The sequence below is a fragment of the Triturus cristatus genome, chromosome 5_1 (assembly GCF_964204655.1).
Source record: "Triturus cristatus chromosome 5_1, aTriCri1.1, whole genome shotgun sequence".
Taxonomy (NCBI): domain Eukaryota; kingdom Metazoa; phylum Chordata; class Amphibia; order Caudata; family Salamandridae; genus Triturus; species Triturus cristatus.
This window is the reverse complement of record NC_140587.1, coordinates 705,091,379-705,115,716: the sequence shown is the minus strand read 5'-3', so window position 1 is coordinate 705,115,716 and position 24,338 is coordinate 705,091,379. Positions and strand designations below refer to the sequence as shown.

Below are 24,338 nucleotides of genomic sequence, written 5' to 3'. Positions count from 1 at the left end.
ACCTCAGTGGCATCTTCAGAAGGGAGGCCTCCTGTTCCAGTCCCTAAGGGGCCTAACTGGGAAGCTTTCTTGAGAGCTCTCTGATCTTCATCAGCTTGTAAGAGTTATCTGAGTTCAGCAGAGGTAGGGTTCCTGGGCTGTTTAAGGCCCCTGATATTTGCCAACTGCCTGAGCTCATTTTGGTTTAGGGTAGCAAAGATGGTTGGTACCCTCTGGGGGTCACTCTCGACAGAGATGGGTACGTTGGACCCCTCTGCCCCAGCCATTGCTCTTAAGTGTGGGTGGATGTGTTGCAACTACCTACACTTGGGTTTTCCTAGTAAACCTATTTAGTAGTTGTTGTCAGGGTGTGCTACTCCCTTTGCTCTACAACAACTAAGTTCAGTAGAACTTAAGTATATAACTAACTTGTTTTATATGTACCTAAAGGTACCTGTATGATCTTTCAATTGGTAACAAAGAGATTACAGAGGTAAAACAACAGCAAGCTCAAATCCCAACCGCTGCTCACCAATGTGAGAAGTTGGCCTGGTATATGATGTTCACTAGTTAAAGTGACCACCTTGTACCATGCCAAGCAACCCTTATGGTGTGGTTGTAAGTCAACCTTTTCGGACCAGCTGCCCTAGTGGTAGCGTAGGCTAAGCAGTCTTTCAGGCTAAACTCGTTTAGGCATGTAAAGCAAGCTGTTTCACCATATGTAACCCCCCTTTATACCAATGAAAGGACACCACACAGATATATATTCAAAATATATATGTATGTTCGAGGCATATGAGCTGCAGATTGTACACTTAGCATAGGTCGCCATCTGGTGTTGGGCCCGGATGTTTGCAGTTTGTTTTTCTTCTTGGACCGTCTTTGGAAGTCACGAGTTTGGTGACTCCTCCTTCGGTCCGTACTGCGCATGGGCTTCGGCTCCATCCTCAGATTGTTTTTTTCCGCCATCGGGCTCGGATGTGATACTTCGTGCTCCGGCTTCGAACTTCTACGGTTCCAGCCTCGACGGAAAATCCTCGATTCTTCGAGTTCCTTCATCATCTTCATCTCTCGAAGCGGCACTTTTTCCATCCCGTACATCGACACCGGCCTTCGGGCCCTCCGCGACTCCGGTCCCGGCCGATGGAAAGGACTCCGTTTAAAAAGTGCCCAAAATGTGGGTCTAAATTTCCCCACACCGACCTCCATCAGGTGTGTAACCTTTGCCTCTCTCCGGAACACGAGGCTCGAGACTGCCCCGCCTGCAAGTCTTTTCGATCGAAGAAAACGATCCGAGATCGAAGGGCTCGACGCACCATGGCGCACTCATCCTCGACAGCTCCACCGGACATCTTCGGAGACGACGCCGAAGCTTCGGGGCAGACACACACCGAACTGGGAGAAGACATCGTCAGCGCTTCCGAGGCCGACGACTCCGACCTGGAGGACGTAACACCAGGACAGCGGGCCGTGAGTACAATGCCCCCTCCCAGCCCCGCACCGAAAACCAAAGAGACTCCGGTTACTCCCTCGCCTGCCGGCCTGGGCAAAACCAAAACCAAAGCCTCGATCACCCCACCTTCGGGCCCGGTGTCGAAGCACTCAAAGTCTCACGGCAGCTCGGGATCGAGCCAGCCGACGCCCGGTGCCGATAAACACCACTCGGCACCGAAGCCTGCAAAATCCAGCTCGACTCCGAAACCACCGGTGCCGAAGCCTGGACACTCGGCGCCGACCAAACACAAACAGAAATCGGTCGGCACCGACGCTCCGGCGCCGAAACAGCATTCGACGCCGAAACACACGGAGACCTCCAAAAAGCAGGGCGTACACAGAACATCGAAACCTCCGGTTCCGAAATCGCCGGTGCCGACAGACGACTCGGCGCCATTGGCTCTGTTTACACCAGACCCTTTACAAAAGACTTTGTCCAGAGATCCAAAGACTGGCCTTTTGACTGTGATTACTAAGAAGCGTCGCCTTGAGGCTCCGGCTCCTCCTCCTCCACCCAAAAAGAGGGACTCAGCTACTTCTCCCCTTAGAGTACCCTCCCCACTGCCACCCCCCCTCCCACCACCACCCCCTCCACCTTTACCTCACTACGATCCGGCCCCATCCCCAGATCCGGATGACGGGGACCCGGACAATGACCCAGGGGACGCCCCAATGGATCCCACTCCACCAGGGACCCCAGATCCATGGGAGGATTATAATAACCCTGATGTACCCAATGTACCTCAAGACGACCTATACCCATCAAGGCCGTCTCCTCCAGAGGACTCTTTAGGGTTTCACCATTTAGTGCAGAGAGCAGCACACTACCATGGGGTGGACATGCACACGGAACCAGTGGAAGAAGACTTCCTACTGGATACATTTGATTTACAAGATCGTTCCACTGCTATTTTACCCATGCTTAAGGGTGTCACCAAGCACGCTACAGAGGTATTCAAAGACCCTGTCAGAGCCAGAGTACTAAACCCTAGAATAGAGAAGAAGTACAAGGCGGCACCCACAGACCCTGCATACATCAAGGGCCCTGCTCCTCTAGATTCCCTAGTTGTCTCCACAGCTAGAAAGCGGGCTAACTCCCAATCCTCAGGAGATGCCCCACCACCAGACAAGGAATCTAAACTTCTGGACGCGTCTGGTAAACGCACCGCCTACCAGGCTGCAAACATGTGGCGCATTGCAAATACACAAGCACTGCTTGCGCGATATGATAGAGCACACTATGATGAATTAGAGGCTCTTATGCAGCACCTTCCAGAGAAATACAAACGCCAAGCTCATGACCTGATACAGGAGGGCAAACTAATCACAAACACCTCCATTAAGTGTGCCCTCGATGCAGCAGACACTGCTTCTAGAGCCATAAACACCAGTGTCCTGCTTCGCCGCCATGCCTGGCTCAGGATATCAGGGTTCAAGCCTGAGGTCCAGACATCAATACTTAATCACACCTTTGACCAGCAAACACTCTTTGGCCCAAAGGTAGACGAAGCGCTCGAAAAAATGAAGAAAGATACAGACACAGCGAAGTCTATGGGAGCGCTCCAGACCCAAGCCTCTAAGCGTTCCTTTCGACGCTCGTCCTTTCGTGGCACAGGTAGAGGCTCCTCCACCGATAATGCCTCTACCTCCTACAAATCCCCTCCTCAAAATACCTTTTCAAAGGGCAACCAAAGAGGTGGTTACAGAGGCAACAACAATAAGGGCAGGGGCAAAACCAACAATACCCGTTCTGCCACCCCACCCGCACAATGACTCCCCTTCGCTCCCCCCAGACCATTCCACTCCGGTCGGGGGCAGACTACAAGATTTTATCCACGTATGGGAGTCCATAACATCGGACAAATGGGTGACCCAAATCATTCGGTCAGGGTACTGCCTCGAGCTAACATCTACCCCACCCAATATCCCACCAAGGCACCGTCCAATGTCCCAAGAGCATTCCACACTGCTCAAACAAGAGGTACTCTCGCTCCTCCAGAAACACGCCATAGAGCAGGTACCCGGCAATCAACGAAATCTAGGGGTCTACTCCCTATATTTCTTAATCCCAAAGAAAGACGAGACCCTCAGACCCATTCTGGATCTCCGGCCTCTAAATGCCTACATACATTCAGACCACTTTCACATGGTCACCTTACAACAAGTCCTCCCACTCCTCTGCCAGGGAGACTTTCTCACAACACTGGATCTGAAAGACGCGTACTTTCACATTCCAATACACCCCTCTCACAGAAAATACCTCAGGTTCGTGGTGGACGGGCAACATTACCAATTCAAGGTTCTCCCCTTCGGGGTCACCACTGCACCACGGGTGTTTACCAAATGCCTAGCAGTAGTAGCAGCACACCTCAGACGTCAACATGTTCACGTCTTCCCTTACTTAGACGACTGGCTCATAAAAGCCGCGTCCTACCACCAATGCGTGCAACATACAAACAGCACCATCCAACTGCTTCATCAGCTAGGCTTCACGGTGAACTACCAAAAGTCCCACCTCATACCATCTCACACAAAGCAATATCTCGGGGCCACCATAGACACCTCAAAAGGTATTGCCTATCCAACTCAGCCAGAATCACAAGCATTCTAGCCTTACGCAAAATATTCCTTCCTCAACACTCTCTACCAGCAAGAGTGTTTATGAAGCTCATAGGGATGATGGCGTCTTGCATCTTCATAGTGCCCCATGCAAGACTCCACATGCGTCCACTTCAGGAGTGCCTAGCACAACAGTGGAACCAGGCCCAGGGTCAGCTGACGGATCTGGTGTTGGTGGACGGCCGCACACATCACTCTCTGCAGTGGTGGAACACCACAAACCTTTCCAAGGGACGGCCGTTCCTGGACCCGGTTCCCCAAGTGACTCTAACAGCGGACGCATCGCTCTCCGGCTGGGGAGCGCACCTCTTACACCTCACAATGCAAGGTCTATGGACGCCACAGCAAAAAACGCTCCACATCAACCATCTGGAGCTTTTGGCGATCTTTCTAGCCCTAAAATCTTTCCAAAAGCAGATTTCAGGCAAAGCAGTCCTCATTCGCACAGACAACATGACTGCGATGTATTATATACAGAAACAGGGGGGGACACACTCTCCCCAGCTCTCCCGCTTAGCCCAGAGCATATGGAGATGGGCAATTCCCCAAAACATTTTTCTCCTGGCACAACATGTTCCAGGCGTACAAAACACCATAGCAGATCTGCTCAGCAGACAGACTCAACAACTACACGAATGGGAACTGCATCCACAAGTTCTTCACCCATTCTTCCGACAGTGGGGGCATCCTCAAATAGACCTCTTCGCCACCCACGAAAACAAAAAATGCCCAAGCTTCGCCGCCAGATACCCACACCCATTGTCCAAGGGCAATGCGATATGGATGAACTGGTCAGGCAGATTTGCATACGCCTTTCCACCTCTCCCACTAATTCCATTAGTGGTCAGGAAACTACAACAGCACTCCCTCACACTCATTCTGGTAGCTCCGACGTGGGCCAGACAGCCGTGGTACACCACGCTACTACAACTATCAGTGGTACCACATCAAAAACTGCACCTTTCCCCATGCCTCCTAACCCAGAACCATGGAGAAATCAGGCACCCGGACCCAGCTCAGCTCAACCTGGCGATCTGGCTCCTGAAATCTTAGAATTCGGGTACCTTAACCTTCCCCCTGATTGCATGAACATCATCATGGAAGCCAGACGTCCTACCACTAGAGCATGCTACGCCGCAAAGTGGAAAAGATTTGTAATGTACTGCCGTAACAATACAATCAACCCTCTAGATGCATCCATACAACACATCATATGCTATCTGCTCCATCTTCACAGGTGTAACCTGGCGTATTCATCCATACGCCTACACCTAGCAGCGATCGCTGCCTATCTACAAAACAGACAGCATTTGTCACTCTTCAGAGTGCCCGCTATTAAAGCCTTCATGGAAGGCCTTAAACGAGTAATTCCTCCCAGGGCACCACCCTCCCCTGTATGGAATCTAAATTTGGTCCTTACACGACTAATGGGTCCGCCCTTCGAACCAATGCACAAATGTGAGCTACAATTTCTCACCTGGAAAACAGCTTTCCTTGTAGCTATCACTTCCCTTAGAAGGGTTGGTGAAATACAAGCGTTCACCATACAGGAACCTTACATACAAATGCATCACAGCAAGGTCATACTTCGAACTAATCCGAAGTTCCTGCCCAAAGTCATTACCCCCTTCCACCTCAATCAATCAGTGGAATTACCTGTCTTCTTTTCGCAACCCCAATCTGTTGCGGAAAGGGCCTTACACACACTAGATGTGAAAAGAGCGTTGCTATATTACATACAAAGAACGCAACCCTTCAGGAAGACCAAACAGTTGTTCGTTTCCTTTTCTCCACCACATAAAGGCAACCCCATCTCAAAATCAGGGATAGCTAGGTGGATTGTAAAATGCATACAAATTTGCTATCAGAAGGCAAAGAGAACATTATCTGTTCCCCCTAAAGCCCACTCTACAAGAAAGTTAGGGGCTTCTATGGCTTTTCTAGGGAATATACCCTTAGATGACATATGCAAGGCAGCCACATGGTCTACACCGCACACATTCACAAAACACTACTGTGTAGATGTGCATTCCCAGCAGCAAGCTAGGGTGGGCCAGGCTGTACTAAAAACACTCTTTCAAACAGCTGCAACGGATACCGGTGGTCGCCGCTAAGGTTGGGTACTGCTATATAATCTATGCTAAGTGTACAATCTGCAGCTCATATGCCTCGAACGGAATATGCTACTTACCAGTATGCATCTGTTCTTGGCATGTAGAGCTGCAGAGTTGTACACGCCCACCCGCCTCCCCGGCTACCTGTATCCGTTCCAGTCCATCTTATTTAGATACAACACACATGGGTTTCTCACTGTTATTACTACGCTCCATCATTTCCCTGTTGGCGAAAAACAATCTGAGGATGGAGCCGAAGCCCATGCGCAGTACGGACCGAAGGAGGAGTCACCAAACTCGTGACTTCCAAAGACGGTCCAAGAAGAAAAACAAACTGCAAACATCCGGGCCCAACACCAGATGGCGACCTATGCTAAGTGTACAACTCTGCAGCTCTACATGCCAAGAACAGATGCATACTGGTAAGTAGCATATTCCTTATTACTCAAAGTATCCCCTAGACTCTTTATGAGCACAGGAGCACAAATCGTTAAACAAGAAAGTATTACAATATACAGAAGTTGCACTTTATATGGATAGGCCCTGGTGGCCGATCAAACCATATACTAAAATAGTGGTATAAGTACCACGAACAGGAAAGGGAAAAGGCCTAGGGCCTCTAGAACCGCTGGGCCTACAAGGAGCTAACTTCAGTTAGTGACCAGGAGGTCCACGGGTCGCGTGTGCAGTGAGGAAAGTTACACGCGGGCTCCCATAGGTTTTCAATGGGTGCGTAAAAGTTCAAAAGTTACTGCTAGAAGGGTCTTCTGGATGGACTACGAACTTAAGACTTAAAACACAGACACTAGAGATGTTTCTCTACACTTGGGCACCGGAGTGCCAGCTTTACCTCACCCACAGGAAGCGGGTGCATAGGTCTCGAAGTGCGTCGGGTTCCGTCTATCAATTCAATGGAGCCTGATGACAAAGATGCTGCAGGCGGTCGGTCCAGAAGAGATGCGGTGGATCCAAGGGTGGATCGGAGTTGTAGAAGACCTGAAAGCAGAGGGGACAGTGTTCACAGTCACTAGCCAGTGACCGGCGTGGCACCAGGTAGGTACCAGGCGATGTCGGGTGCAAACAGATGATGAGGTGTAGCTTGTCTCCGCAGCCACGTGGTCCCTGAAGGTCGACGACGTCCAGGAGTCGGGTCACAAGCTGTCCCACGCAGGCTCTCGCTGTCGGCGGTGTCGGCGACTCGAAGGAAGCAAACAAGCCTTGGCAAAAGCAGAAGTCGTGAAGAATGAAGAAAGCTGATTACTCTGACCAGCAAGGTCAGAGGGGCTGCTCCTTTGGAGGGAAGCAGGGGCCAGTCTGGAGCAACCAGACCAGCGTCGTAGTTTTCAAACAAGGTTTCTAAAATGGCCACTAGCCAACGGGCCAGGCGCGTCGAGATGCAAAGTGCAGAGGGGCCCCACGCAGATCGTGGAGATGCTGGAGGGCTCACCTTTGGTGCAGATGCTGCTCGGGTGTTGGGCTTCTCAGGACCCAAAGCACAACTTGGAGGGAGCCTCTGTTGTCGCGCTTGCAGCTTGTCGTGGGTCTTTCAAGATGGCTGGCTCCACGTGTCTCGGTGCCTCCACGGGTTCCTTCTTTGCAGGGACTGTGGATCGGGCTGTGAGAGGTCTGGAGGTCCAGGTCTTGTCGGGCTCTGGGCTCGGGCTCCGGCGGGAGGCGGCGGCAAAGCAGACGTCGAGTAGCTGGTTGGTGCTTGCGTTAGCAAGATGGTCACTCCCTGACCATAGGGGAGATTTCCTTCTGTCCTCTGTGCAGCAGAGCTTCGAAGTTCCCGTCTTCTTCTTGTAGTTAAGTTGATTCCAGGATGTCTGAAGTCTTAGGACACAGCTCCTACCTTTAAGCGGATTCTAGGGGCCGGACTACCTGCTAGGTCCCTCCCTAAGGGTGGGACCAGGAAGGGGGGTGGTTACACCCCCAATCCTTTGTCCAGCTCGCCCCAGGTCTGGGGCTGGTGTGCCCCAAGACCGGTTTGAACTGGCATATGCACCGAGGCTCCTTGTGAGCCTCAGGCATGTCTGATTCCATTCAAGCCCTACCTGACCAATACACAAAATCCTGTCTGGGGTGGTGCACGCACCTCCCCTGGCAGGAAACCCTTTGTCCATGTCTCCCAAGCTGGAAGGACTCCCAGCAGCAGGAGGGCAGACTTGTGTCTGTGGTGGCAGCATCCATTTTGTGGAGCTGAGGCTATGTCTGATTTTACCCGGGTTTCAGGTACTGTACATGTCGTGTCCCTCTAGAAGGGTGGAATGCTAACCCCGTCGCCAGAATTGGCGAGGGGTTAGTATTCCAATTCGTATGACACCTTACTCGACATGTTTTGATAAAGCCAAACCAAAGATAGCATTTAACCGCGAGGTTCATAATGCACTTAAGAGTATATGGTATGACGATATCTGGAAACGGTAGAAGGAAGTTGTTCCGACCACTGCAGACAGGCTCAGCTCATGCCAGAGCACCATCTCACATGGAACCAAGCACTCTGCCTTCAGGATTGTTAAGGCCTGCCATAGGAGTGACTTATAGGTTAACATGTGTCCCATTTAAGGTTAGGTATAGGTATACTACACCTAAGTAAGAGGTGGTTACACCAACTTACCCCAGCTGAGTGATCAGCCAGTTGTGTCAAATTTGTTAGGCCAGTCCAGGGGTGGCACAATACATGCTTCAGACCCTGGTGGCCTTAGATAAACCAATGCCCTGGGTACCTTGTGTACACTGGTACAGGGGCTCACAGGGTGATCTAGTTCCAATGGGTTATGCACCTAGGGTACATGGAGTCCATTTTAAAGAGAGAGCAGATAGGCTGAGATCCTGAATGGCAGGATCTCAGGCCTACTAAGCCAAAAAACCAGCTAGACACTAGGCAAAAAATTGGGGTAACCATAGTCAGATATCCACCTTCCTACAAAGTCATAGAGTTTGGTTATTTATAATTACCATCAGACTGTATGAATATTCTTAAAGAGGCTAGAAAGCCTGCTACTAGAGCATGTTATGCTGCTAAATGGAAACGGTTTGTTGTTTATTGTAACAACAACCATATCAATCCACTTGATGCTTTCGTACAAAACATCATTTGTTATCCGTTGCATTTACAGCAATGTGGATTAGCCTATACATCCATTCGCCTATATCTAGCAGCAGTAGCTGCATATTTGCAAAACAGGCAACACTTATCCCTATTCAGAGTACCAGTGATTAAAGCCTTCATTGAAGGATGTAAAAGGGTAATCCCACCAAGAATTCCCCCTGCTCCAGAGTGGAACTTAAACATAGTTCTTACAAGGCTAATGGGTCTATCCTTTGACCCCATGCACAAATGTCAGTTGCAATTCCTGTCATGGAAAGTTGGTTTCCTCATAGCGATAACTTCACTAAGGGGAGTTGGTGAGCTTCAGGCATTGACTATACAAGAGCTTTTCTTTAAGCTTCACAAGGATAAAGTGGTACTCCGTACTAATCCTAAATGTCTCCCTAAAGTAGTTTCTGCTTTACATATCAATCAATCAATCAGTTGAGTTACCGGTCTTATTTCCTCAGCCTGATTCTGTAGCAGGCGGCCTCTGCATACACTTGATGTTAGGGGAGCTCTACTTTACTACATAGAAAGAACCAAGGACTTCTGGAAAACAAAGCAACTGTTTGTTGCTTTCTCTCCACCTCACAAAGGCAATCCTATTTCTAAAACAGTGATTGCTAGATGGATTGTAAAAAGTATTCAGACATGTTCTACTAAAGCAACAAGAACTTTGTTAGTACCCCCTAGGGCGCATTACACTCTCAAAATAGGGGCTACTATGGCCTTCTAGGGAAATATCCCCATAGCTGACATTTGTAAGGCAGCACCATGGTCTACACCACACACTATTGTGTAGATGTGTCCTCAAGACAACAGGCAAATGTAGGCCAAGCAGTACTTGAAACACTTTTTCAAACAATTACTGCCACTACAGGTTAGCCACTGCTTTGGGAGATTACTGCTGTATAATTAATGCAAAGTGTGTGATGTACAGCTCACATGCCTCGAACGGAAAATGTTACTTACCCAGTAAGCATCTGTTCTTGCCATGTAGAGCTGTAGATTCAAATGCGCCCACCCACCTCCCCGGTTTCCTGTAGTGGTTGTATTTCTTGTTTTATATTCATATGCATGGACATCTCTATTCTACACATCCTAACTCCATTTCTCACCCTCTGCGGGGAAACAATCTAACAATGGAGTCGATGCCCATGCGCACTGTCACCGAAAGGAGGAGTCACCTACATCGTGACTGGAAAGACGTCTTCGAACAAATACAACTTGCAAACATCCAGACCCAACACTAGATGGCAGGAGCATGCAAAGCATGTGAATCTACAGCTCTACATGCCAAGAACAGATGCTTACTGGGTAAGTAACATTTTCCTTCACCTCTGGTGGTGCATCATCTCTTCATCTATTGTTTGAAGACTCTGATCCTGGCAAGGTTAATTGTCATTAAAGACCACAACTGCAACAGCTCGATGCTGTGAAAGAAACCTTTCCATCCAGCCTGGTGTGTCCTACCACTCTCAGCTACAGTAGCCGCTAGTACAAATAAGATTACTAGCCTCCACTCTACCTTATAGTTTCTACATCAGAATAACTTGCCTGTGTGCTCTTACATCCTCGCATTCAGAAGTAAAACCCAAAAGCCACCCCAGCTCTTCATCAAGTGGGATGCCCAATACAATATTGGTATAATTGCACATGTATGTAAAATAACATAAATATAGAAATATGAGCCCAAAGAAAGATTGAAATTGAGGCTTAGGAATACATTTATTATGTTTTTTATCTATATATATCACCAGCTACCATTGTTATGACATTATAGTGCTTTCTTTATCTGGATGCCTTTTCGTGCTGATCAGGGAAAGCCATTAATTGGACTAGAGTAACCATCATATGATGTTGTCATTTGGTTGTGTGGTAATAGTTTGTACAGTGTTTAGCTTTGAAATGTTTTTGGGAGCTAGTGTGAAAGGGATATGAGGTTGATCTAGGAAGATCTTTATTGTGTTTTATGTATCTGGTTGGGTGTTCGGAAACACCTTCAGTTTTTCTTTTTTTGCTTCTTATGATATCTTACCAGTACACGCCAACCACCAGCAAGGCAAGTGTTTCCAAAGTGCACTTAAGACTTTTCTTGTCTTCTCGATGATGGGATGCTTGTCTAGGACCAGCTTTTTCACCTGCACTTAAGTTAGTAGATTGGGTTCGATTTTGGTGCAGTAAGGGTTGTGCACACGCCGATCGTCAGGACGGAGTACTCTCCGCGCGTACGGACTGTCCTGTTTTCTTTTCTATCTACGAACACTGTAGAAATGTACGTGTCTGCTACGACTCAATAGAGTGTCACTACAGGAACGCTTGGAATGGCTCCCAATAGAAAGATATCTCATTTGGGTTTTAACTCTGATAATTGTTAGTGTCTTAATTCATCCATAGCAGACATCTTGGCTTCTAACATAAACTTTTGTTTTTTTAACTTTTTTTGAGATGCGTGCCAGTGGGTTGTTTGCTATGCAAACAAATGATGGACAGAATGCTGAATAAATCCTACATTCACCCCCTAGTCAAGAGAGCCGGGTTAAATCCATTGTTCTTTTGCTCACCATGCCACCCCAGTTTAGACCCAGCCATATGCAAATCAGTCTTGACCCTGTGCCTCATGGGAACAGTCCAGACCGAACTTCCAAGCCAGGTCCTCCCTGGACTGGAAACAAGCATACTGGGACCGGTTTCTGGGTATTACCCTTCATCAGCCATGCTAGCTTGAATCCAGTGGCACAGTGAGCAAGGGACCCACATCTGGGCATACCCATCCCACTTAGGGTGAAAAGTGCTACGCAAACAAATGATGGACGGAATGCTGAATAGATCATACATTCACCCCCAGTCAAGAGATTTGGGTTAAATCCATCGTTCTTTTGCTCACCATGCCACCCCAGTTTAGACCCAGCCATATGCAAATCAGCCTTGAACCTGTGCCTCATGGGAACAGTCCATACCGAACTGCCACGCCAGGTCCTCCCTGGACCAGAAACCAGCATCCTGGGACCGGTTTCTGGGTATTACCCTTCATCAGCCACGCTAGCTTGAATCCAGTGGCACAGTGAGCAAGGGACCCACATCTGGGCATACCCATCCCACTGAGGGTGAAAAGTATGAATGTATGACATAGTTCTGCATTCTGTCCATTAATTGTTCTTTTTGAATTTGTCACCCCAAGTGGGACGGGTATGCCCAGACGTGGATCCCGTGCTCTCCATGCCACTGGAGTCAAGCTATCCTGGCTGATGAGGGCTGAAAGCCCGAAACCGACCCTAGGATGCTTGTTTCCAGTCCAGGGAGGACCTGGCCTGGCAGTTCGGGCTGGACTGCTCTCTTTGGGCGCAGGGTCAAGACTGATTTGCATATGGCTGGGTCCAAACTGTAATGGCATGGTGTGAGAAAGTGCCATCTTTCTTGCATGGTATGCCCCCACTTTTTGCTGAATGTACTTTGACTGAGTGTGCCCTGGACTCCTGCCAATCAGGGGCCCGGTGCCTATATTCCTTCCCTAAAACCCAAATTGGCAAATCCTGGCCACATGTCAGCCCCTGGTAAATGGTACCCTAGGTAGCCAGGGCCTTGTGACCAGGGAAGGCCTCTAAGGGCTGCAGCACTTATTGTGCCACCCTTAGAGGCCCTGTACCCTAACACAAACACACTGCCCTTGCAGGCTGAGTGTATGGGTACAAGACAAAACAAAGAGTCGACATGGCCCACATCCCTGTGTGCCATGCCAACAACCTACACTGCCCTGGCATACGTCAGCCACCCCTCTAGCTGGGTGCCCTATGCCAGTGGTGTGGGCACAGGAGCATGAGCCCTGTGCCCCTGCAGTACCCAGGTCCATTCCTGGGCATTGTAAGTGCAGTGCTGCCATTTAAGAGTATATGGCGCTGAGAGCTCGTCAAACACGAACTCCACAGCACCATAATGGCAACACTGAAGACTGAGAAGTTTGGTATCAAACTTCTAAGCACATTAAACCCGCACTGATGCCAGTGTGGGATTTAATGTACAAAGCACTACAGAGGGCATCTTAGAGATGCCCCCTGAAACCTAACCTACAATCCACGTCTTGCCAGAGAGGCTGCCACACAGCAGACATGTTGCTGGACCCCTGGGTGGAGAGCCCCCGCTCTCCTGGGCCTGCAACAATGCACATCCTGGGCGAGGTGCTAGGTCTCCTCCCCCAGGATGGGCAGGGGGAAGCTTCAAAGGCATGCCGCCTTTGTGAGCTTCTCCCGGCCACTTGCTGTACCCAGCAACTGGCCCCCACCGGTTCTGACCCCCACTCTGGCGGGAAGACTGTCCGGAAACCCCAAGTAAGGACAGGGGATGTGCCAGCCTCTGCCAACCCCACCCCTCAGGTAGGGGAGGCGAGGTGAAGCACCTCTCTGGCCTCTCGTCATCTTGAAGATGGGAAGCCCTGCCCAATCAGGACTAGGCTACTGCCCCCCTCCCACAGGAGAGTGGCAGGATAGGGGGTGTACCCACCCCAGGGCAGAGACCCATTGGTCCCTGCCCTTTACCTACCTGTAACGCCCCTAAATCTAGTATTTAGGGGCACCCTGAACCTTCCTTCCTCAGATTCCGAAAAAGCAAAGAAGAACAAGAAGAAAAAAGACCTGCCGTGCAGCTGCTGAGAAGAGAAAGACACCAACTGCTTTGGCCCCAGCCCTACCGGCCTGTCGACCCTTGAACCTGCGCCAGCTAAATCCCGGCACCTCCTGTGGCCAGCAACTTCACAAACCCCGGAGGACCTGGCTACCTTGTTACTCTGAGCCTCTGGGACTCCCATGAGCAGTGGCTCTGCTCAAAGCAAGTTTCTAACCCCTGGCATCAGCCCGGAACCGCGAACCCTGCGCACACTGCACCCGCCAAGCCTGGCCTGTGCCAGAGTGGACAAAGACCCTGAGGACGTCCCCCCGGCGACTGTGACCCCGAATCCGGCACCCAAGGACCCGCCTCGACGCTCCCGACGACGCCTGCAGCCTCAGAACCAGGGACCCCCCCAACCGCGATCAACAGAGGGTAAGATTTCCCGACATCAAAAGGCACCCCGGCGCCCTGCGGCCCCCTGTGCCCAACTCCTGGGTACCTGCCTATCCTCCAACTACCCAACTTACCTCTCGAAGTGGTGGTGGCACCCGAAGAATCTTCGTCCCCAAGCTTGCAGCCTTTGTTCATCCTTGAGCTTTCTCATTGAAGTCCATTGAGCGCCCGAAGGCTCAAAAGCACCCTGCACCAAGCCGCCCGAGTGGCCCTGGCAGTGCAACTTCTACTCCTACCTACTTCCCCATTTGCCCTGAGCAAGTGACCAGGAGCCCAGCTCCCACAGCAGCGTGGCCTGCTAGTCCGCAGCCACCAACCAAGGCCCCCCTGCCTCCCATAAGATAACATTGGGCCTAACTCACTCTGCACCTGACCGCCCCAGTGCCGCTGAGGGTGTAACAACTGTACCAACCTGACCCTGGGAGACCCCTGAGTCTGCGCCCAGCACCTTAACTCTGCCAGTCGAGTACTTACCCAAAAGCCGATAACTCACTTTTCTTCCATAGGGTAACATTGACTGGTTTCTTCTGAAATTTCTTCTAAGTGTGGAGTTTCTAAAACTTAAAATATTCACCTAAAATCAACCGAGTAACGAAAACGGAAATACTCACCTGCTATTAGGAGAGATCCCAGTGCTGGATCTTGGTGCCCAGCACTGACCCTGAAAAGTACTCACAACCGTACTTACCACTAACCCAATTTTCTTCCATAGGAAATCATTGACTGTTTTTCTGTGAAATTTCTTCTAAGTGTCGATTTTTGTAAACTACAAATATTCTTTAAAAATCGTACCAACTGTGAAAATGTAATTACTTTCCTGTTTTAGATAGAGGTCCCAGTACTGAGCCTAGGAGCCCAGCCCTGGATTACAAAAGTAACGAGAACGTAACTTGAATTTTCTTCCATAGGGAACCATTGACTGTTTTTCTATGAAATTTCTTCGAAGTGTCGATTTTGCAAACTTATACATATTCCTTAAAAATCGCCTGTGTAACTTAAACGCAGTTTCTCAACTGCTTACAGGTGATACACTAGTGCTGGATCTAGGATCCAACACTGACCTAGAAAAAGTAACCATAACCTTACTTACCTGCTAAATGAATTTCCTTCCATAGGATAACATTGGTAATTTGATTAGCAAAAGTTTCGAAGTGTCAACTTTTAAAATAGCAAAATATTGCTTAAAATTCACAACAGTAACTAAAACGAATTTACTCACTTGTTTCCAAGAACTGTCCCAGGACTGAATCTAGGATCCAGTCCTGGAGTTAGAAAAGTAATCCTGAAAGTAATCAATTGCAAATAACTTAACACTCACATTGAGCTCAATGTATTATTGTGTTTGAAATTGTGTTGCCTATTGCAACAAAACTGTAACTGTTATCTTCAAAGGTCAATTGCCTATTGCAAAGTATTTAACTAAAGCATCTCATTCTGAGAAAGTATATTTTGATACCTAGTGTTGGTTCTAAAATAAAACAACCATATATTTTTTATATAAACCATTGGCCTAGAGTTCAGTTCTTGAGTGTGTGAGACCATTTGCTGACTGAGTGTGTACAACAAATGCTTTACACTGTCCTCTGATACTGCCTTACTACTCGACCAAGCTACCACTTTAGAGAGTACGGTTATATCTAACTTTAACCTCTGCCAAACCTCTGGGGACTGTGGACTCTGTACACACTGTACCTATTTGGGAACAGTATATACAGAGCCACTTTCTCAGACATGGTGAGCAAAGAAACAATGGATTTAGGCCCAGATCTCTGTACTGGGGTGAATGTATGACATTGGTCTGCATTCTGTCCATCAATTGTTCTTTTTGCATTTGTCACCCCGAGTTGGACGGGTATGCCCAGACGTGGGTCCCATGCTCACCATGCCACTGGAGTCAAGCTATCCTTGCTGATGAGGGCTGAAAGCCCGAAACCGGTCCTAGGATGCTTGTTTCCAGTCCAGGGAGGACCTGGCCTGGCAGTTCGGGCTGGACTGTTCCCATTGGGCGCAAGTCTGATTTGCATATGGCTGGGTCCAAACTGGAATGGCATGGTGATAAAAAAAAAAACGATGGATTTAGGCCCAGATCTCTGTACTGGGGTGAATGTATGACATTGTTCTGCATTCTGTCCATCAATTGTTCTTTTTGCAGTGGGAGGTTTGCAGCATGATGAGGACCGCTTGTGATTGCTGAGCCTGCTTGGTGTTCTGGACTTAAGCTACATTTGCAGCTATCAGTTTTTCTTCACAGTTTGTGGCTATAAATTTGGAGTTTGCTGCTGTTTATATACTAGAGCTATTACAGTGTTTGATTTCTGTACGTAAAATCTGTATCATTCCACATGTCTCTTCATCAACATCCTAGATCACATTCCTGTTGCTAAAACTGTTTTTCTGTGTCCAAACAGTGTATGGTGTTTGAAATAAATGCTGACACTATTTTATGTTGACTGGTTTATTTTCTAGATGGGAAGTGATGGAGTATTGCGGCTCAATAATTCAGCTCTTAATAACGAATTCTTTGCATATGCGGCACAAGGGTGGAAACAGCGGTTGTCTGAAGGTAAGCTGTATTCAATTTTATATTTATTGAAAAGTACATATATTTTTGCGCTAAATGTTTGCGCTTGGAGCTTTTTGGGTGTTAATAATGTAGGTTATCAAATAATTAGTAAGCGGTACCAGATTCAGTCTCAATTACTGATTATTTTAAATTTGTTTTTGAGATTATTTAATCTTTATGAATCAGTTTGCTCAGAGAGGTTTGTATACAAAGCTGCACATCTTAACTTAATCTTTGCTGCTAAATTGTTCCATTTATCAGTGTATTAAATCCTTCATTTCCCATGAGTAGGGTAGGGAGTTCATAGTTGTGTTATAGCTTCTTCAAATGTTCTCCAATTCTCTTTGGGTTTTTTGTATAAGACCTTCATCGAGAAATGGTGGGCTAATCTTACATATTGCCATTACATTTAACCCAGACAAATCTGTGTAAAAACACCGCTCCTTTGTCTCTGGCCACATCATTCTGCATCTTCTTTCATACTGTTTTACCTCAAATTTCTTATCTCATCCAGGAGAGCTACAAAAAAGTGTTTCTTTCCCCAAATGCATTTGTAAGAGCCATGACCTTTTCTGTTTCCTTTTATTCACCTTCCACATTGTGGAAGTGCAGAATTTGACTGCACTGTTCCAGCTATTCGAATAAGCAGCGGGCCTGTATAGCAAGCTTCAGAGCAAGTTCACTGCTGCTGCCTGGCTCTTCTTCTGACCTTGAATGGTTTACATTTCTGATTGCTGCATACTGTGGCACTCTCCCTGTCCATTTTCTCGCAGAGTTCAAATCACTACAAAAGATCTGTTCAACAATGTACTTTTTCTCCTGAAGATCTTAGATGTATATTTTCACCCCCCGTCTCCATCCATTTTCCTTTCCTTGAAAATCGTCACCGTCACTGATTTATTTGGGCTTTGTGTCCTGTACACTGCCTTGATTTTTCTTTCCAGCCCAGTCATTTATTAATCATCCCACCATTTGGCTGGATCTAGACATTTTTTGTTTTTTTTAAATATTCATTTCCTCCTAATTTCATACTTCTATTCTTCTTCCAATGTAACACCAAACAGTAGATATGTTTGCTGTTATTCATAATTAAAATCCACTCACTCAGCAGATCGCACACCTAAATACAAACCTCATCCAACATTTTGTATTGAAATATTTGTTATGGTTAAAGGCCTTGAGACATTATTGTAGTTTGTGATCAGAGCATCTCAATGATGTTTGCTCTGCTAATATGAATAGGGTTGTAAGTAGAGAGACATTTTTTAATACGGTGGCAAAATTAGCATCATTACTGAAATTTGTGTGACACGAATTTCCTGAAATTAATTGAAATTTTTGCATGCAAGAGACTTATTTGCAAAGAATTTTTTTTTACCAAGTGACATATTTTTGCTAAGATTTTACTTAAGTGCACTCTTGTGTGAAGAAAGTTAAACAAGATAACAGGAAACACTTTTTCCCTTAAAGGCATAATTTGGCAAAACTCTGATATAATTACATGCAATTTTGCGGGGTAAAATTGTGATTTCACCCACCCTCAGTCATAACACCGAAATGTACTGCTCATTTCTGTTGTGTGGTTTAAAGTTTTATCTTCCATGAGTAACTATGCTTTGGACACTGCTATTAGAAGCCAGAGTGGGTTAAAAATATATCTCTCAATAATTAACTTACTTCCAGGATTGGAGGATGCTCCAAAATATTACAGTGTAGCTGTAAAGCAGAAGCATACAGCAGCATATGCCTTCACCTGTATTCATAGCTATTACAGGTTCCATGTTTTTTTAAAATAAATAAATTGAAGCTTTCGAAATTGAAAGTAACTTTTTGAATTTATGTCTCATCTTCATCCAAATCGATGGAACATATGCTTTTCTGTAGATTCAGCTGCTGTTGACGTTTTTTATTTACTTAGGAAAAAGATAGTTCTTTTCCGTAGGTGTTAAAAAATCTTTTCATCCTGTAAAATGTATAAGCAACGACCACCAAAGCACTAGCTTATTTTACTTCGACAAGAGTTAGGATCCTGGGAGTTGTCTTGTCTGTAAATTATTCTCATTATCCCCAGTTTCCATTTCAATTCAATTTAAATGCACAGAAAGACGGAATGACATAGTCATGGATTTAGCCATCGCTGATAAAGGCACAAAACACAGTAGAATAATGTTGGGTCCTGCAAAATAGATTTTTGGAATTGACCGGACTGGACTGCTTTATTTAATAACTAAATACACGCTGGTGTACGTGCAACTCTCAGATGCTTGAATTACCTTTATCAATGTATATTTCATAATTTGTAATTGTTTTACCGTTATGTTCTCTTTGTCCTAACATTTTCAAGGAGAAACATGAGCTGCAAATGTCTGCATGCTTTTGAATACAACTGTTTGTTTTCTAGGGGAATTTACTCCAGAAATGCAGCTGCGAATCAGACTAGAAATTGAAAGAGAAAAGAAAACTGAACCCTGGAAAGCTAAATTCTTTGAAAGATTTTATGGTGAAAAGTAAGTGTTTTTCATAATTATACATACAATATCCCATGCCACTCGTTTAATAAAAGAAATGACCAAATAAATTATTTTTTCCAAGCGTACAGTAAGTTACGGTTTGCTAAATAAAAAATAAACTTATTCTTTTTAAAGTTACAAGAGAATGAAAATTGCTTTGATTTTTTAATAAAAATGCTCTTTATGTCACGATGTTTCACCTACCTTAAATCAATTTATTTAGATTTTTTCTAGTGTTTCCTTAAAGCCAAATGTCATGTCCAGTTGAATTGATGGGATGAAGAATCCCAATATTTTTTCTTGTTGTGCTTTTTATTGAATATGCTTTCTGCAATACTCTACAGATTTTCTAAATGTGTGCTCTCTGCAAAAGCTAGCGAGAGATTAGCTTCAACACTGGTAGTGTTGTGCTCATTTCCAGGAATTTTCTTTTCTTAGCTGGTTCAAAACTCCGAAGACCACACACTTATTTCAGAGATGCACTCCAAAAGATCTGAATCCATACATGGACTTCTGTATGCATTCTCATTACCCATCCAACCATTTACACTAGTTTTTCACACAGATATAAAGAAGCATTCATAGTATGATGTTATTTGGGACCTGCAGTGGTGGGCTGAATTAAAGTTCTCCGCTTGGCCAGCAACATGTGACAGATCTCTTCAGCTATTGATGGTTTGTTAATTGGCTTGTTCAGTGCTAGTGATGGCCATCCTGTAGCAGATATGTCTTATATGAGTGGAAAAGGGTTAGGTTACAGTTGTCTGCCTACCTCCGAGTGTTATGGTATTAGTATTATTGTGGGGCAGAAATGTTATATATGAAATTGACAAAACTATGTAATACCCAGGTGAGCCATGGGCCAGCCCTTCTTAGAATACTTGCATATAGAAAGTAGTTTGCTGGTTGGGTTGTTCTCTATCTGTAGGGTGTAAGCTGAAGATTATACTTGAAGGTGAGACCTTTGAGGGTACTATCCCCAGGATGTGGAATGATGCAGTTATCTTGTAAATTACTGTGTTCAGCTGTCTTCTGAAGTGTATATGCTCCTGGGAGATTCAAATGTTGGTATGTAGTGAGTTTGAGGTTGACGGTTTGTACTGAGAAAGTTGTGCCTCCTATGGATTTCCTATGGTAATGTGGTAGGATATTGATGAGTAGTGTAAGTATGGAGTACAGTGTCTTGTTTTGTTTGTATTTCTTGAATTTAACTTGTAGTATCTCTTGCATGCTGTGAAAATCTGACAGTGCCTTAGGGAATTAAGTATTGAACTATATATTATATCCGTTTATATCTTTGATCTTCTATATCAAAGATATAAGATATTATCATCATTTATCCGTGTAGAATATCTTAAAAGTTTCATTAGCCAATAAAGCATGAAGTTAACCTTTTCATTTCACTAAGTTAACAAATGCAAAGCACAAAGAGACATAGGTTGAAGAGATTATTCTTAATAGACATTTGCAATAGGTTAAAGTGCCATTGAGGAACAATAACAACTTGCTTGATCAAGCAAATATTTAAAGATCAATTAAGACAATACTCCTTATACATTGTCATTTGGCAAATGCTCTTGTTTCGAGAGTTAGGCAATCTGGTCCAGGGGTAAGCATTAGGGTGAAAGGCAGGTATGCCCAGAGATGTGCACGTGCAATGTTCCAAATTTAATTTCATACATTGAAAACTTCTCTGAAGTGCAGCTATGGCTGTGCTAATAGCAACAAAAGTTGCAGCTACTTGTGAAAGAGCAAGAGGTAACAGTTCTGTAATCGATAAGAAACTATTTTTCTGCTGTCTACGCTTAAAATGTTATAGCTCAGTTTGATACCAGCTGGGTTAAAGGTGCTGCAGTGATCAATAGAATGATTTAGAATTAAGCCAGATGACTTGTTTAATATTTATTTTACCTGAGCGTAGATCTGATTGTCCCTTCTTTGTGGTCTACCAAATTATGTAGGAGAAGGAGATAAATAATTGCCTTGTGCATTTCCAGTTTTGGGGTCTCATAAACTGCCTGCTGTAGATATGAAAAAGATTGAAATCAAATAAAATCCAGTGTGTGCCTTCTATTTTGCACTGGCCTCCTGTCCCATTTATGTGCACTACACGCCTCGCATTTCCTTTTTTTCAAATCCACGAAGATCTGGGCTCCATATTTTGCACCTACTGATAATATTTCAAAGTCGAGACAGCAGCATGGTTCAAACAGATACGTACACCTTAAGAACAGAGGAAATAAATCTTAACTCTCACCATTGTGAACATACAAGTGAGACATGCTGCCATTTCTTTTCAATTTGATACCTTCACAGTAAATATTCACACATCACAAAAAAATGTAGCGGAACTGCCAAAGTAGTTGACTTTAATATTAGTTTTGAATTATGTAAATACAAGCATGTTTCCCTGCCACGCTTCCATCAAATTCATTTTTCAATGCGAAACTCCAAAATTGTATTCATCCTTTAATATTAATCGTTATTGTAAGTTTGTGCCTTTTTATTTTCTTCCCACCAAAGATCTCAGTAGACCTTTTCTTCTCTCCGTTTGTCTCATTTCAAGTTTGGTAGATGCGGGACATCTACTCTAAAGCTGCTGATGTCCTGTACACCCTATTTAGAGTGTATAGGAATGTATACACTCTAAATAAGGCGGACTGGACATCTGTCGCTTTTTGGCGGATGCAGTAAATTCATCAAACATATTTGTATGATTCACGATCACACAAGTGGCCAATTCAAAAAGTAATTTATCTGGTTGTAAAATAGTACACTTGTAGTACTTCAGATGCCAAATAATCCTGTGGAATTTGGCCGTAAAAGAACTAAATGGGGGGGGGGGGGGTGTGTGTGTGTGTGTGTGTGTGTGTGTGTGTGTGTGTGTATATATATAGTCAGTCAGTACGAATTGAAAGGACTGTGCCTTCTTTGCACTGTTACTATTAATAGGGAGTTGGATTTTTCATATCCATTTAACAAAAGCATTTATGATTATCTAAACTACAACTCCTGTAGCACTAGTTCTCAGACTAATAAATGCCTGTTCGAGGCATATGAGCTGCAGATTATACACTGTGCATAGCTCGCCATCTGGTGTTGGGCCCGGATGTTTGCAGTTTGTTTTTCCTCTTGGAAAGTCTTTGGAAGTCACGAGTTCGGTGACTCCTCCCTTGGTTCGTATTGCGCATGGGCTTCGGCTCCATCCTCAGATCGTTTTTTTCCGCCATCGGGCTCGGATGTAATACTTCGCGCTCCGGTTCCGAACTTTCCAGTTCAACGATAGACGCAAAATCCTCGGTCATCGAGATCCTTCAGATAATAAATCTTCTTAATCACCTTCTCTTCGGCACTTCTTCGATTCCGGTCGTCGACGGCGGCCTTCGGGCCTATTCCGGCTCCGGTCTCGGCTGATGGAAAGAACTTCTTTCAAGAAGTTCCCTCGATGTGGGTCCAAGTTTCCCCACACCGATCTCCACGAGGTGTGCAACCTCTGCCTCTCCCCTGAACACAAGGCTCAAGACTGTCCCGCCTGCAAGTCTTTTCGCTCTAAAAAGACTATTCGAGATCGACGGGCTAGTAGACGCAACATTCGGTCACACCTTCGCGCCTAGGTAAGACCAAGGATACTGCTTCTCACATCCCACCTTCGGGCCCGGTAAAGAAGCCTATTAAGCCTTCCGGCAGCTCGGGCTCGAGCCAGCCTACTATCGGTACCGAAAAACACCCTTCGGCCCCGAAGAAAAGATCGGCCTCCATCTCCACACCGAACCCAGTACCAAAGCCTTCGGTGTCGAAACCTGCCATGCCGGTGCCGACCAAACATCACAAGGCCCTCGGCACCGACACTCCTGTGCCGAAGCCTTCTTCGGCGCCGACCAAAAGATCGGAGGTCCCAAAGAAGCACGGCTTGGACAAGCCTAAAAAGCCGTCGGCCCCGAAAACTTCGGCACCGGCCGAGCAACCAGTGTCGCAAGAACGTTTTACACCGGATCCTCTCCAAAACACTCTCACTAAGGATCCAAAAACTGGACATTTGACATTATCTACAAAAAAGAGGCACTTGGACAAACCAGCTCCACCTCCACCTCCAAAGAGGTAGGACACTGCTACCTCTCCTTTCAGAGTGCCTTCCCCTCCTCCTCCACCTCCTCCACCTTCCCCACCCTCTCCACCCCCACATTGTTCCCCAGACGACTTAGGAGACCCATTTTATGATCCAGCAGATGTGCCACAGGATCCCACCCCTACTGGATCTCCAGACCCATGGGACGACTACAATAATCCGGACATCCCAGATGTCCCACAGGATGACCTTTACCGATCTAGGCCATCCCCACCTGAAGATTCCTTGGGTTTTCACCACTTATTACAAAGGGCGGCACACTACCACGGGGTGGAGATACACACTGACCCAGGACCCAGTCAGGGCCAGGGTCCTAAACCCCCGTATAGAGAAGAAATAAGAAATACAAAGCCGCCCCCACAGACCCTTCATATATTAAAGGCCCTGCACCTTTGGATTCCCTAGTGGTATCTACAGCTAGGAAACGCTCCAATTCTCAGGCGTCAGGCGAAGCACCACCACCTGACAAAGAGTCCAAGCTCCTAGACGCGTCAGGGAAGCGCACTGCGTCACAAGCCCCCAACATATGGCGTATCGCCAACACGCAAGCGCTATTGGCCAGATACGACAGGGCACATTACAATGAGTTAGAGACCATCATGCACCATCTCCCTGAAAAATATAAGAACAGGGCCAATGAATTGATTCAAGAGGGAAAGCTAGTAACTAATACCTCTATTCACTGTGCCCTAGATGCAGCAGATACAGCCTCCAGGGCCATAAACACCAGTGTCCTTCTACGTCGCCATGCCTGTCTCAGAGTTTCAGGTTTTAAACCTGAGGT

At 46.2% G+C, this 24,338-nt stretch overlaps 1 protein-coding gene across 2 annotated transcripts in view; it reads left to right on the top strand.

Moving 5' to 3' along the window:
• ASXL3 (ASXL transcriptional regulator 3) overlaps nucleotides 1-24,338 on the top strand; it is a 306,825-nt gene that overhangs the window by 268,759 nt on the left and 13,728 nt on the right. For both annotated transcript variants that reach the window (XM_085605686.1, XM_085605685.1), the window contains exons 10-11: nucleotides 16,822-16,918; nucleotides 19,320-19,425. In XM_085605686.1, coding sequence (XP_085461812.1) covers nucleotides 16,822-16,918; nucleotides 19,320-19,425 — 203 coding nt within the window. The remainder of the gene's footprint in view (nucleotides 1-16,821; nucleotides 16,919-19,319; nucleotides 19,426-24,338) is intronic.